This window comes from Protopterus annectens, chromosome 8.part0, assembly GCF_019279795.1.
Source record: "Protopterus annectens isolate FY-2018-M chromosome 8.part0, PAN1.0, whole genome shotgun sequence".
Classification (NCBI taxonomy): Eukaryota; Metazoa; Chordata; order Ceratodontiformes; family Protopteridae; genus Protopterus; species Protopterus annectens.
The window spans coordinates 669,430,446-669,447,570 of record NC_056741.1 but is presented as its reverse complement, the minus strand read 5'-3'; the positions used below and the strand labels follow the sequence as shown (position 1 = coordinate 669,447,570).

At 38.1% G+C, this 17,125-nt stretch overlaps 1 protein-coding gene across 1 annotated transcript in view; it reads left to right on the top strand.

Moving 5' to 3' along the window:
* The window catches only part of LOC122808974 (immunoglobulin alpha-2 heavy chain-like), a 462,686-nt gene extending 457,929 nt beyond the window's left edge, over positions 1-4,757 (top strand). The window contains exon 6 of the mRNA XM_044080138.1: positions 4,487-4,757. Coding sequence (XP_043936073.1) covers positions 4,487-4,517 — 31 coding nt within the window. The 3' untranslated portion in view covers positions 4,518-4,757. The remainder of the gene's footprint in view (positions 1-4,486) is intronic.
* The last annotated feature ends 12,368 nt before the right edge of the window (positions 4,758-17,125 follow it).

Below are 17,125 nucleotides of genomic sequence, written 5' to 3'. Positions count from 1 at the left end.
TTCATCCTCCCAATGTGCACATCCCTCACTGGTGTTAGTGGTGAGGATTGAGGCTCCTTGATTACTGGGCCAGTGCACAGGCATCACACTCTTAATCTTGCATTATGTAATATTAATCAATATTTAATATATATATTGCCATATAATGACATTTTGTTCAACTGAGTTTCACTTAATGGAATTGTTGGAGAGAAGAGTAAGTTCATTAACTGGAAAATTAATTGCAGACTTTAATAATAATGCATATTTTTTGTTAATGTTTCATGCTTTGTTTTTTATTTTTCATTATGACAGTTCACTTACTGGTTCAGCTTTTGTTGTTTCAGTTTTTATTTTTCTTCTGCTAAAATAACATGGTATTGTATATCCCATTAATTAGTAAAGTTCAAACAAATGAAAATTGTACGTTGATTAATTTAAATATGAGGACTGTCACCAATGTGAGCTAACCAAATGAAACCACCAGAGGGGAGAGAGTTACTCTCAGCTGAGCATCTGCCTTTTAAATGAGTCTCATTGGTTGGTTTTGAGTAAGCTGGTCTTCCCTTACATTGATGCCAATTTACTGTGTCATATGGAACACAGTAAGCATTTTACAATCTTGATGTAGGTGTAAAATAAAGAACAGGAGATTTAATTATTTATTTTATTTATTTGACATTTATTTACATGAAAGTACAACTGGGATAGTATCTCATTTTCAGTGGATGCTAGGGGAAAAAGCTCCACTTTAACATGATGTAGTTACAGTTAAATAATGAAGTTATTACAAAACCTAATGCTGAAGAACAACATATTAAGTATGTTAAAAATGTGCATCTTCAGTTTATATAGTGTGAACTTATACATAGAGAGTGCAACTATTTGGACATAGATAAACTGGTAAAAGAACTTTGTCAATACTAAAATAATTCACAATTTGCAGTTCACAAACATGACATTAAATATACTGGGTACACAGTTTGGAACAGAGAAGCCTAGATAACATAACCTAGGCAAATTTGTATTTGTCTTTTAAATAAGAAATAGTTTGACTAAGTTCAGAGAGAAGGAATTAGTGAGAAGTATTGTGCAAGGGAGATGGGGTGGGAGGGTCTAGTTCAACCTGGGGTAGTGCATGAGCAGAGCCAAATCATATTTAGGTGGTCTTTTATCTGCTGGAGAGGTTAGAGGTAGCTCTAATTTGTGGGGGATAGAATTCCAGTTTTAGTGAATGAGTATGATTTCTGGGGATTTGTGGGGTTTATATATGCTGAGAAAATTATGTTCATTAAATCAGAGTGCTATATTAAGATGGCAGGAATGAAGAACAGGACTAAGGCAGGCAGTTATTCGCCTTGTGAATGATGTTGTGTCTGCGGATAAGCTATATGTAATCTAAGTGGTGAGGCAGTTTGAGCCAGCTCATTGCCTTACATCCAGCACAGTGGTGGATGTGGTATTGCTTGTTGGTGACACATTTTGGAACCATATTCTAGCACACCTCTAGTTTATTTTTAACTGTAGCCTGATGGTTGATAAGCAAGAGTACACCAAATAAGAGAGAGATGGGAGAAGGCAGGTAGTGGCAAGAATGGTTTTCTCGTGTTGCTAATTAAGTTTTTGTGCTTGTAAAGCATTCCTCATTTTTGATGAGTCTTCTTTATGTTACTTAGAAGATGCAGGTCAAATTTAAGGTTATAATTTATAATCATTCCAAAACATTTTATATGGAAGGCAGCAACAATTTTTTTTTCAGTGAAAAGAGTTTGAAATTTGATTTGTAGGGCATATGTGTAATTTGGGTAAAAATAGCAGTAAAATTTGTTTTTTAGGGATTAGTAGTAGTTGGGCTCTATGGGGTCATTTCTCAACTGAGGAAAAAGCCTATTGTGTAATATGGAAGAGAAGGGGCAGGCTACTGGATGCACATAGACAAGAGAATCATCAGCATATTCTATTTGAGAGGCTGGACCTGCGGAAGTAGAGAGGTCATTGATAAAGATATTAAAGAGGGGAGGACCAAGAATATAGCCTTGGGGGAATACTAGCAAAGATGATCAGGTAAGGAGAGAGAGAATATTCTGCTGTTTTACAGATTGGAGCCTGGGAGTTAAATAGCTATTAAATAACTGTAATGAAGAAGTGTATAGTCAAACCTGAAACATATACACCAGCTTAGGGTGAGAAACTGTACTGAAAGCTTTAGATAGGTCAAGGAATAAGGATGGAACAAGTCTGACTGAGTCCCTGTACATATCTTCCTCTTTCTAAAAACATGTAGTAGTTGGACGCTCTAAATTTGCCATAGCTGCAAGTGTGTGTGCGAGTGTGTGGTGTGGAAGAACTACCATAGCAGGGCTAGCCATTCAGTGATGTAAACCTGGCTCTAGATGATTGTCACTGTTGAATTGACACTCCTACCACCCCCCCATATGCAAAAATGGGAAAAAGGGATTGTGGATAGATATGTATATAACAAGAGAGAAAACAAAAATAAATTATTCTATCTTTAACACAAATCATTATAATTAATTCTGTAATCTTGTTATTGTATTATTTTTGTCTGACAACAGTGGAAGAAGGAATTCACAGCAAGAGTGAAGCTTTAGAAGGGACTTCCATGTTTTAATATTATCATCTCATAAACTGCTGTTATGCTTTGTAGTTCATGAAAAATAATTTTGCCAAAGAAGAGGCAGAAGCATACATTTCCAAACAAGCTTACTTCCAGAACAATTAATTTATTCTGGAGGATAATGTACTGTTACTAGATAGCCATCATAAACCTTCCCAGGTCATAGGACTAACTCTTCTTTGTCAAAAATTACAGTAATGGCCTTAAAGACAATGGCTTACATTTTAGACAGCTGAGGTGTGTACAGCACCATGAAATGACAGAATCTCATTGGAACTACACAGGCTTAAAGTGATTAAACTGGATTTCATAGATTCATACTTGTTTATCAGGCTAATGGTCACAATACACCACAGATCTCTGACAAGTTCTAGTATCCTCTATAAGTGTAATCAGGGGCTTGGAAGATGAAACATTTATATGTAGGGGCCTGGGGGGGTGAACCATTAACAGGGTGGCTGTGCCCATTAGAAACATGGGTGCCAAACCACGGATGAATTTCCTGTTCTCCTTCAAATTGTAAACATTACACTTGAATTGTGTTAGGGAAGAACTCTGCTTCACATGGATGAGGACCCTGTTCCAGATAAGGAGTAGTCTCTGGGATACATACCTGTCTCTCCAGCAGATCCTATTTATATCACAGACATGGTTTAAGTTTTTAGAACAGGTAATTCTGGTGCTGTCTGTTTTGTGGATATGCAGGAGGCCCATCATGGTGGAGTCTGACAATGCCTTGTATTCCAGGCGTAGATCTCCCCTCAACAGTCTGCAGGAGACAGAATACAGAGATAGGGCATTGAGCTGGTCTGCATACGAACTGTTACATACACCTTGTATTCTTTTAGTGAGGAACCTCTGTGGATGTTCCATTTGTTGGATATGCCTGGTTAGGTACATACCAAAGGGGACATTGTACTCAGTGATAGGTCTGATGAATGCTGAATACAGTGGAACAATGACTTCCTTGGACATAGATGTCATACCTTTGTTTATAAGTTGCACAACATAGAATGATTTCTTCACTACAGTAGACACATGACGGTCAAAGGCTAGATTACTGTCCTTGACTTTTGGGTTAACTCTCAGTCAACTCTTGGTGTGTATTGTCAATATGATAATTACCAGTGGTGGATGACTTCCTGAAGGATGCTATTATGCATTTATTGGCATTTAGTTTTAGTCCATGGCTCTGACACCAGTTATTTGTCAGTGTCACCCTTTCCTGAAGAACATTTGCATCTGTGGGGGATTCTATGACAGCTCCTAATTTGCAATTATCTGCAAATTTAGTGAAGTGAAAAACTAGTATTCCAATTTGATAACTAGAGCTTATATAATTTGTCTTATGAGGCAATTTAAATTCTGGTATTGCTTGCAATTTGGTGTTTGGTAACTAATTTTTAATGACTATTAATTCTTTCTTCTCTTACATTTTTAATTATCTATGTTATTTGACGGTGCTTCTAATTTGCTTTATAATTAAATGTTATGATGTGACAGTTCCTTTTCCGTCTTTACAAAAATATGTTTGTTTATTAGTAAAAAACTGGTTGAGTCAGAAGACAATTATGTTTTCAGATTAGTTTATGTTATAATGAATTAAAGCACTGCTAATATTATTTCTCTTTGAACAGTATTGTAAATTCATATAATACATTTGTGAATTGAATAGGCTGCATGAACTTGTGCAATCCCATTGACTGAATATAAGACAAAACCCCAGAATTTTGACCAAGTAGGGAGAAAAAACAGAAGGGAGAGAATACAGATTTTGTGGAGAAAGAATAGCGAACTACATTTAGCATAATTATTAATAATGCAGAGTCTGTAGGAATCATATTTCAACTAATGCTTTCTTGTTTTCAGTACCAGCTCTTCAAGAAATGTTTCATTCTGACAAAAATGTTCTACTGCTATGAGAAATTTTATTCACCATCCATCAAAGACAGAGATAGAACCAACTCAGAAAATCTCAATGAAAAGTTCAATTTGATAGATTTGAAACATGTTGCTTATGTTGTCTACAGCTCACGGAGAAAAAGCAGTTTTCCGGTGATATGTTTGTTATATGTATTTCATTACGACTAACAGAGAGCCTACAAATGGCCTTTGCATAATGTGTTAAATAAAGCTAACTGCTTTTAAGCTGTACAATGTCTGATTATGGTGTCTGACTTATATATAAAAAAACTGCTAGGATTCAGGCAGTGACAGGACAGTGAAAATCAAAATTGTGTTCTATATAAACAGGATTTTTGTCTTGCAGCAAGCAGTAATCATATGAAGATTTGCCTAATCACAGATTCTTAGTAAATTATTCTTAACAATTCTATCCAATATTAAGTAGGATATGTTTTCTGAAAATCAGACTTGCATCTGACTCTATTTTCTTTGGAAAAAAAACCCCCAAAAAACAAAAAAACTCTTTATTTCCCTCTCCTCAAAAATATTCAGAGTACAGAGAAAATGTATTTAAAGAAGGGTATCCCAGGGTCCAATGGCAAATCTGTACCAGAGACTTTAATTAATGACTCCCAAACTTATACATTTTCACACCTTTGCCTCATTTTTTATGGCTCACATGGTAAACAATATTACCTCCTGCTGTTTTTAATTCAGTTTCACAATTATGCCCACCTATGACCCATACCTCTCAACCTCTTAGCACAAGTAATTTGGACAAAGCCTGACATAATGGGGGGGGGCGGGGGGCGGGGATAAAGGCCCAGAAATAGGGACACATTTTAAATATTGCTCTTATAAACCTAGAAAGTTGCTAGAAATAACCAGATTTATACTAGTGTGCATTTTCCGAAGGACATGAAGTCTGAAACTTAAATACTTGTCATTATTTAATGAGTTTAATCTTTAGATCATCTCAGTGAATTGTCAAAAAACACAATTTGTATGAGGAATAAACCAAAAATATGAGGCAAAAATCTGCACATTCTGCAAAAATCTGTAAGGTTGAGAGGTATGCCTATGACTTGTGAACTCATAATGGTTAACAGCACTGATATACCTTTACTACCTGTCATGTTCAGTAAATTAAAAAAAAATCTTCCTACTCTGTCAAACATTTCCATCCTATGAGATAAAGTGCTACCATCCAGTTAAATACCACCTTCTATTAAGTGGATAGCAAACACATCTTGCTACCCATCTGAAACCCTTAATTGGCCATTATATGTTACACTGATGTTATATGACATATTTTATGCTACTGTTTTATTTTAAACTAGATTGGATAAATTCCACCCCTATTCTATAAGCCAACAGGTAACCTCAAATGCATCTTCTCAGACCAAAGCCTCTCTTGAATTTGTCCCATCATACCCATGGTGGTGGTGCTGTGGTAGTGTTGTCACCTTACAATAAGATGCTGTCCGGTTCGATTCTCAGCTAGAGCTTCTTCTGCGTGGAGGCATGTCTGAATGGGCGTACCCTCGTTAAAGGTTGTGCATCAGGGCTGGTAACTCGGCATGTAAAAATCAACTACCAATTATTAGCGGACCGGAGTTCCGCTGTGGCGACCCCTAACCAGGAAAAGCTGAAAGATGTATATATATTAGAGTTAAACCATGGGATCAGTTCATAATATTTAAAAGAAAGTAGAATCCAGAACTCTCATGTCAACTTGACTTACATGTATATACACATATTTAAACTTCCTTCAATGCTGTTATGAATCTGGTTAAAACAGAATAATACAACACAAATGTTTCATAGCCTGCTGCTAGAAAAGACATGTTAGCTTTGTAATTTCTCAAAGGTCTGTTAGCATGGATATGCCCCAAAGGGCTCCCAGTACTGTATGTGATGGCAATGTCCTACTCTGGGATTCATTAACAATTGTGTGCACATCGCTCTAAGCCTACATGATTTAAACATGTTAGAGTGATGAGCAGCAACAATCATTGAATAAGCATGCTACTCATCAAGCGTAAACATTTATCAGCACCTTCTTGTGGCCAGCTGAATTAACAGCCATGAAGACATGCAGGGAAGCTCAAGCACACAAATGTAAAAAAAACAGCAAACTGAGTAAGTGAGCATGCAAATACAGCTCATACAAAGTAAATGCAAGATGATCGAAATAATTAAGATGCAGGGAAAATTAAATGATAAGAATGTACACAGAATACAATAGGATTATTGCAGAAATAAGTAAGAGTGGAGGGTAAACAGGGAAAATTACTCAGATAATGCAGTCAAATGTGCTTATGTCAGAAAGTACTTCTTTAACATAAATGTCATATTGATATAATATTTAATCCTGTTCTCAATTCCTGACCAATGCACATAAATAAAAACAGACATGCTAACATAGGATGTGAAAGGAGACAAAGCAACAAAGGGGAGTAAGTGTGATATAAATGTTATTAAAATGCTGAGTTGAGATAAGAGTTAGCAAGGACAATAGATATATTAGAGGATATTTGCGTAGAATGCAGTTATTGCTTATATGATGTATATACAAGGAATTTATTTGTGCTGACAGTGCTGCTATATTCTTCACTTCCTCATGAATAAATAAGAAGAAATGAATCCTACAGCTACTGCATTGTGTCATGTACATCAGAAAAGAAGATTTTATTTATTTATTTATTTTTTTCATTTGCAACCATGGAAACAGGGTTTATTACCTTTAAACATGTATTAGACAAGCATGTGTTGTATATTTATGTAAATGCTAAACAGTAATATAATAACATTTAAAATACATAAGTGACAAATAACAATACAGACCTGATGACATTTCATCAGTTCAAGGTCTCTGTTCATAAATAGTGTGCATCTATTACATCATTAAACTAGGCATGTTCACAAAGAATTATGGAAAACAGTGCCATGACAGCAAGTAAACAACACAAACACACAAGAAAATGTCATAACACAGACCTAATCACACTTACTGATGATCTTGCAGTATGCCATACAGCGTGCAGAAAAGAATTATAGTTGTTGTTGTTGTGTCTTTTGGCCGATCCCGGTTAGGGGTCACCACAGCGGAACTCCGGTCCGCTAATGTTTGGTAGTGGATTTTTACATGCCGAGTTACCAGCCCTGACGCACAACCGTCAATGAAGGCATGCCCATTCACACATGCCTCCACACAGAAGACGCTCTAGCTGAGAATCAAATGCGACAACATCTTGCTGTGAGGCGAGAACGCTACCGCAGCACCACTGCCGCGGGTCTAGAAAAGAATTATAGTAAACTCATAAATATTTGTATGAAGACATGCATTAAAGGGCATTATTATTTGGAAAATAAGTAGTGCCTCTGAGCAATCAATGCATTACTCAACATTTGCATCTTGCCAGACTCAAACACATACCAGAACAGATATCAGAGAGCTGCATATCAACCATTCATGCTACAGAAAGAGCAATATTAGTTGTTTCATGAACAACACCCTTGAAAGGCTTACATCAGTTTCCTATTGTAATGGGTATAGATCCCCAAACTTGCAGCATGACACATTAAAAATGTGGCCCTCTGGCTACTTGCTTTGACTAAGCCACTCCTGACTGACACAGTTATCTGACAGACAGATGTTAACAGATGTAACTCCCTACCTATCATACTACGCAGTTTGCAAATATATGTATTGACTTTGTCTGCCATAGATAGTAGCAGTGGAGCTTGTCACAAATAAATTAATTTAAAGCGTGAAATAAGAAAGGAGTTTTGATATAAATTTGTACAATATTAATATGTCAGAATGATGAAAAGAAACAACATATTTTAATGTTCACACAACAGTCCAATATCAATGTTGCTTGCTCAAGGAAGCTTTTTCCATCCACATTTTCTACATAAACACTCCCAGAATAAAACCACACTCTATCTCTCTTGACATTCTATACAAGTCATAACTCACTGCATGTGCCACAGGAGCACTCACACCAACATTCCCATAAAAACTGTTTTACTGTCATGAAATAACAAAATGGATTTGCGTTGTTTGTCCAACATAAAAATGGATAATAATAACTTAAAACAATGGTAGTTGTGTTATATCAGTACACTTGCATAATGTTCTTTGCTGGACTTGAACTGCCACCTATGTAAGTTCACAGGCTAACAAAATGTGTATGATTCTTACACACCACAGTGGATGCCTTAACACAGCTCCACTTATGTGAAGTCATTACATTATATATAACAACAAATACCAGGGGAATAAAACACTGCCAGGAGTCATAAAAAACTTTAGTCGCTCTGAGGTCTGATGAAGCAGATGTGAAAACACTTACCCTTTTAACTTCTATGAGCTATTAAATGTTTTTTATGACTCTTGGCAGTGTTTTATTCCACTGGTGTTTGTTGTTATATATTTCGGTTTTTGCTTCCAGCAGTTTATTAATCTCAACTGGTGTATTTCTTTCTATTTCATTACATCATATGATTTTATTGCCAAACAGTTGTTTGAGGTAAAAGGGATGGGGAGGTCTCCACAATGTAACTGTACACATTACAACTGTGGTGGATGTTATTCAAGAATAGCAGCATACTGACACATAGTGATTATAGTAAGAGTTTGAATACAGAAGCTACATCATATTGTGAAGAATGAATGTGCCACAGGAGAAGTCATACAAAAATTGTTAGATATTTGTGTATTTGAAGGCATTACATCAGGCATATGTGTGCCTGTAATTTGGTTAAAAGAGTGTTGCAATATGTCTTGCTGTCACACAATATTGTATGATTCTAGGTATACCTAAACACACATGATGCATAATGTAGTCATCACTGTAATAGGACTCAGGAGGTCAAAATAGGTGAGGCCACCTCCACCAAGAGGCCAGTCAATAGCAGAGTTCTTCAGGGCTCTGTACAGGTCTCGCTCCTTTTTGGTATCTCTATCTCTGAAATGGAAGCAAATGGTGAAGGTTTATGGCTGAATCCAAATATCTGGTGCAGTGCAAATAACAGAAGACCAGGAACCAAATGGAAAATGCACCAAACAAGCCTGTATATGAACTCTGCTTACTGTAGTAAAAAAACATACCAGGATTAAGCGCTTTCATCTTTCACATAGAAGACTTCATCAGATGAAGTATTGTAAGTATTAAAACATTGCTGTTTTGAAGATCAGCTAGTCTGCATCAGGCCGACATAGCAACATGGTGCTTGTGCCATGTAATTATATACTGCTCTGATTACATCTATATACTGTAAATCATGTACATTGTGTTACTGTGAGTGACTTGTACCTGTTACACAGTATGGTGTTTCAATGGCAATCACAATTGTAAAACAGTTCATCCCAGGATGATTGATGCAAATCATAACCATTTACTTTGTCACTGTCAATTGTATTGGCTCATGCTAGGACAATGTGCATTGACAATGCAAACACTTCCAAAGTATGACAGTGCCCTGCTGCATAACACTGATGAATTATGTTAAATTGAATTAACAACAGGTTACACAGACTAAAATACTTTACAACTGTTTATTTGTATATTGACAGATTTATTGAAACAAGCTGACCAAGCACTACTGTCAAGATTATAACATTTTCTTTATAACACAGATCACTGTCAGATATGCTGCACTTTCTCAGCTGACTCAAATTACAAAAATGTCTACCAGACAGTCTTTCACAGTCACTTTTATCTAGTTTCAAACTTCATCATTGATGAAACATTATTTCCCTGTATTGAAGCATTCTTTGTCTGCATCCTTATCTTATCCATATAAAACAGGCTCCTCAGCAGGATGAAATGTTCTTTTATTAATAGGATAGTCTGTAACCTTTTCTGCTGTTTTAGCCATTTCCCTTTAGCAGGTTTATTCTCATGAATATCTGTATACATTCAACAGTTTAAGATATTTCAACAAGCCTCTATTGTCAATGCAATTTTTTACAAAAACATGCAGAAGTATAATACTCTTTGTTTCACACAAGTACATTCTGTTAAGCTAATCATATTTGTTTGCTGCATATTTCCTTTCTGTACTTGCAGATGCTGTGTTCTCAAAATATCATACTGTTTTTAAAGACATGCAGGTAGGTGCAAGCATGTGTGGGTGTGCCTTCTTTGAAGGTTGGGTGCCGGGCTGCCAACTCGACACCGTAAAAATTCACTGCCAATCATTAGCAGATCGGAGTTCCACTGTGGTGACCCCTAACCGGGAATAGCTGAAAGACAGTTTACTATGATAGAAAGCAGTTTTACCAAGCCTCTGTTACTGTAAAGTAAAAACAGTTCTACCATATTATATATATTCTATCAAATACATGTTGTTGCTATGAAGGAAACCAGTTTTACTTTATATACTTCCATCAATTTTTGAAAACCAAAACGATTTCAATCAAAATTTATATCAAACTTTGAATTTTACAGAAAAATCATGTCTCCATTGATTATATTACTTTCTTTACCACCTACATTAGTTACAATAGATACCTGATTGACAGTCTTTTTAAAACAAAGTTTAACATACATACAAGTTATTATGATAAACATACACAGACCATAATATGTCACATACAATTTCACTTCCTGCTTAACTTTAGTATGAAGCTTAACCCTTAAATTCCCTTTTGTAGTTCATGATTCCCATGAATTTATGCAAATCCAAAATTGCCAAAGCTTTGGCAATTTTAGAATGCCCCTCAACCTTTCCTGACAAGGAATCCTCCCCATCGGTCTCATAATGGTTCTTAGAAATTTTACTTCTTGTGACAAAAAAATGTATTTTGTCTTTGTTTACTTTCAACCCTCTCCTTGCAACTCTCTCAGAATTTTTCTCAGCTATGATACGTGTTCTTCCAGAGTCTCTGATTGCATCATAATGTCATCAGTATAATGACCTGTAACTCATGTGCAAGAACTTCTGTGTCAGTGTTCACACCTATATTTTCCTGTGTAACCATAGCAGTATGTATAGAAACATCAGCAATAGTCAAAATGTCTAAAACATCTTGCATAAACTACCCAACCTCTATGTCATGTTTCTTTACCATTTACGTGTGTTTTTCATTAAGCACTGTCAACTTCTCATACAGCTGTTTGTCTGATAATTCCTTATCCTTGTTAAAAGCATCCTGGAGTAGGTCTGAAATTTTTAGCTGTGTCTACAACCTATAAATTTTTAGCAAGATCTAAAAATGACTGGAATTCTCTATAAAAGGTAGAAACTGGCATTACAAAACGACTTTTGACTTCATCTGATAATTTTGACTTGTCCTGCATAGTCTTTACTGACAATTCCTGTAACACAGTTTTATGACATGTTAAACAAAAACAAAAATATCTGTCTACACAGTTAAGAAATTCAGTTTTACCTTTGTACATTTGTACATACTGATCAAAATAATGAATTCATTTACACATATACATTTTCTCACTTCTATTTATACCAAACAATGCTTCATTTAACATCACTACTGGCCTGTTCAAACCACTGATGTAGTAATGTCCAAACTTTATTAGGAGTCTGGTTTAGGTCTATGGCCACATAATGTGTGCATCTTGCACTTATGTCCTTGATGGTATCCATGTTATTTCAGAAAGAGGCTTACCATTTTCAGAAACAGCTAACAGGTGATCAAACTGTACACTAAACTGCAAACTGGAAACTCTGTCTTTACCAAAAATGCTGGTGAACATCTCAGAGCAGATGCAAAGATGAAATATTAACTAGTGCTTGTTGTAGTACTTTTACAAATATTTAAAAGGATCTGAATTAAGTCTGGCATGTCACTGTTAAATTGAATTATCAACAAGTTACACAGACTAAAATACTGTACAACTGCTTATACTTATACTGAGAGGTTTATTGAAATAAGCTGACAAAGCACTACTGTCAAGATTATAACATTGCCTTTATAACACAGATCACTGTCAGATACACTGCACTTCAAAATTACAAAAATTTCCACCAGATAGTCTTTCACAGTCACTTTTATCTAGTTTCAAACTTCATCACTGATGAAACATTCTTTTCCTGTTCTGAAGCATTCTTTGTTTGAATCCTCATCTCATCCAGAGAAAACTGATTTCTTCAGCAGGCCGAAATGTTCTTTCATCGATAGGATAGTCTGTAACTTTTTCTGCCGTGTTAGCCATTTCCCTTAAGCAGGTTTATTCACTTGAATATCTGTATACATTCAACTGTTTATGATATTTCATCATGTCTCTGTTGTTAATGCCATTTGTTCCAAAACATTCAGAAGTATACTTTTTTTGTTTCACACAAGCACATTCTGATATGCTTATCATATTTGTTTACTGCATATTTCTTTTCTTTACTTGCAGATGCTGTGTTCTAAAAAAAAAATCACACTCTTACTATGATAGAAAAACAAACCCCGGGATTCATGAAGCTTGCGCTAGGTGCAGGTGTAGCGTAGGTGGTCTAATGCCAAATATGGTCGCCGAGTGATTCAGGTTCAATTCAATTCCACGTGCACTACCAGCATACGCCAGATCTGCGCAGCCCTTGGCTCATGTATGCTAATCACCCCATGCGCAGTAGTGCAGCATGCAAATGAAGGTACATAGCAATTCATGAAGTGGTGCAGGTGTAGCGTAAGCATACAGAAATGTAAACAAAAAAAAAAAAAACGGTTTACATTTTTCCAAACAGAACATCGGATCCATGAAAGCGGACCAAACTTACATATTACAAAGTTAACATATGCCAATGGCTAAATATACAGCCAATGGCATAAAAAAAACACGCATAACACATAAAAAATAACATTTAATGTCAAGGCCACAATAACGCAAAGTACAACCGCAGGGCATGTGTGCGCAAACGGGAACACAAGGAAAATATATACAGATGTCATAAAATTGCAATGTAACACAAATCATGATTTCGCCATAATAGTCAATGGTATGCATGCTACACCACAACCAAGGTGCAAGGGTTGCTAAGGGTCTGTGACAGTATTTGGCGCGGTAACTATGAATTAGTAGTCAATGCCATGCAAATGAGGCAAGTAATACTGAATCGCAAATGTCCCGCCGGCCTAAGGATGTACCACACGGCACAGCGGTACAACACCGAGGAGTGGCCTGGAGGTATACATTACATCAGCAGAGGGGTGTGCCACTGTAGCTGTAAGCACATTGGAGCATTGCTAATCCGGGTTGCCTGTTGCTAAGCAAAGCCGCAGGATAGGGGTGTGGATGCAGCCATAGCTTTGCTTAGCTCAGAGCACACAAGGTGACCGAAAGCACATGTATACGTGGATGACAACGCATTTGAAACCCAGTAACGGCTGTACACAGTGCGATCCACAGCTGAAACAGCATGATTATGTGAAGACAATAAGGAAATGCCGCAGTAGGGTAATTGGAGTACAGCTGAGTAATTAACACCTATTAACTCACAGTGGGCCATTGACGGTAGCTAACAAGGCTGCTAGTAGCAACCTGCAGAACAGGACAGGGGAGGTGCCGGATTGCAAAGAAAAGAGAACTGTTACAGCAGAGCAAAGCAAACCTGCAGTAGATTGGCTATAGAACACATTTCACAACATAGTCCTGGGTTGGGAAAGTACAAAACAAGAAAGCAGGCTGCTGGATGCATGCCTGACAATGGAAGGGGAATCATTTTGAAAAGTGAAGGCAAGGGCAAGAGGTGATCCATGGCAGCTAAATGTAATTCAACACCAAAGGCACCACAATAGCAGTACCTGCAGTAAAACACATAAGTAAGATACCCTGCAGCTCTGATTGTACATACACACCCTATGACATAATCAGCTTCCAAAGCACAACAGTATAAAGTGTGAAGACACCTCACACACACTCATGTAATTCCAAACAATGCACCATCCGTGTAAACAGACAGGGATCTTTTACAATGTACATGTTGGGAGCTGCCATAGCTGTTATTCATCAGCATGCGTTGGAGAATGAAGGTGGTGTGGAGTATGATGCTGACAACCACCTCAGGCCCTGGAGGAGGAGAAGAGTGTTCAGACCAAGGGTAACCAACCAGACGCTAGATGATCTGGAGAGAGTAGACCGTTACAGGGTGGACACGGACATCATACAGCAAATCGTTGAGCTGTGCCGGCCACGCCTCAGAGCCAGAAACAACAGAGGGAAACTCATCCCAGTGGACACGAAGGTATGTGTAAGCTTGAGAATACTAGCCACAGGTACCTTTCAAAGGCCAACTGGAGATATCATGGGGATCTCACAGGCATCAGCATCCAGGGTACTCCACCAGTTCCTGGATGTCATGTTGCCACATGCCAATGAGCATATATACTTCCCCTGAACTCAGGAGGAGTTGGCCAGCAATATGCACCTCTTCCACAGTGTGGCAGACTACCCAGAGGTACTGGGTGCAATAGACTGCACACACATACATATCAAGTCACCAGCCGGTGAGCATGGTAGGCGCTACATAAGCTGCAAGGGATACCACTCCATCAACTGCCAGGTCATGTGCAATTCCCAGGGCATTATCACAGATGTGTGTGCTGGCAGCCCTGGAAACTACCACAACTCCCACATCTGGCATGCCTCACAGCTGAACCAGGTATTTGTCAGGGGGGCCATCCCATATGGCCACCTTGCGGAGGATGCTGGCTATGCACTGGAGCCGTGGATGATGACTCCCATCAGAAATGCATACACACCCATGCAAGAATTCCATAATGAGGTACATGCACAAACCAGAATCATCATAGAGCTTGTGTTTGGGATGTTGAAATCACAGTTCCATTGCTTGGACATATCTGGTGGAGCCTTGCAGTACTCTCCAGGCACATGTGCCCACTTCTTCATAGTATGTGCCATGCTACATAATATGATCCTGTGGAAACAGCTGCTGCAGGGACATAATGGTGAAGGCCCTCACAGCCCACTGCAATTGCCAAGGGCACCACAGGCACAGAGGAATTCAGACCATGAACATCCTGTTCCAGTCCCACTAGACAGATGGAGGCATGCCCAATATGCCCATGCCTTGGCAAAGAGGGAATGTATAGCACATACACTGACAGTGCAGGCCCCTACGGACTGACACACTTCTCCACCTGCACACACAGTAAAATGGATGGCACACACACATGACCACCTGTAAATTGTCATGTATAGGTGGTCTACTGTGTGCATCCTACATTGGCAGCCCTCAACTATTGCACACACAACAGCTATTGGTACAAGGTAAGTCAACACCTGAACAATAAATTAAGCTAACAGCATGCGTTGCTACTGTATGTATAGGTTCATAGGTAATCGGTAGGTACATGCCTAATTGTCAGAGGCCTTTCATAAGCCTAGCCAAAATGTGTCTGCTGTCGCCACCCCATTGATTAACTAACTGTCCCTCTGTGGAGCAGAGTCAATTGAGGGATCCCTGGGGTGTAATCACTGTTCCCCACCCACTCTGCAAGGATTCCCTGGTGTGTTAATGAGGGGCTTCATATAATGTAATCAGGGATGTAGTTTCAAAGCATGGGGAGTACCCATGACAGGTATCTGTCACGCCAGCATTCTCCAGTTATGGTTGTGGCAAGGTATAGCACATTATAGTGTGTGGCTCACTGTGACATGGATTCCTATAGCTGGAGCACATCCATTAAGCATCACTTGGACATACCATTAATAGGTATCATCCATATGTAAACTAACTGAGTTACACATTTGTTTGCAGTATGGAGGAACAGCCATAGTACAGTCCACATACTAAACACCATAACACTTGTACATATCCCAGATGCCCCAGTGGTAAAGCCACTGACTATCTCGTGCATGTTCCCGGTTCCACGACCTGCAAGGGCTGTTACATAATTCCGATGTCCCGAATTATGGATGTTGGATGCAGGTCATTAGAGCATGTTTAAGCATGTTAGTGGGTTTTTGCACCGGCAAGTGCCGGTAATTGTTTAAACATGACTACACGGATAAGCGCAAAACAGGTCTAACCTTTGATGAATATCACACAGATCACGGGAAAAGCTGCTGAGAACCACTGAAATGTGCGTTATTTACCCTTGTACTAATACTGCCTGCTCTGAGAGGTAAAATGACCACTGCCAGGAGTAGAACACGCAACCATGTACACAATCACCTACCACTAAGCTACCTGAGATGTACCAACGGCAGGTGTGTATTGTGACAGGTTAAAACACAAATGGGCAGAGTTTGGGAAATAGTATACACTGCCATGTACCCAACGAAAGGTGTGTTCTCTTTCTCTATAAATACATATATATATATATATATAATATAGAGAGAGAAAGGGTGATAGAGAGTTATATGTTGATATATACGGATATACATATATATGTAAATATATAGATAGGGTAACAACATCTACACAACCATGGAGGTACATATAAATAGGATACTACCAAATACCGAATGCTTTACATACCGACACGTAATCACGAGGTTTAAAGACCGAAAGACCACAGTACCGGAACACTAGAACCGCGAGTACTATTATCATGATGTTAAGGGACATTTAGTTAGTGCTTCTGGTGCTGCGGTCCAGGTAGGTACTGTGTTTAAG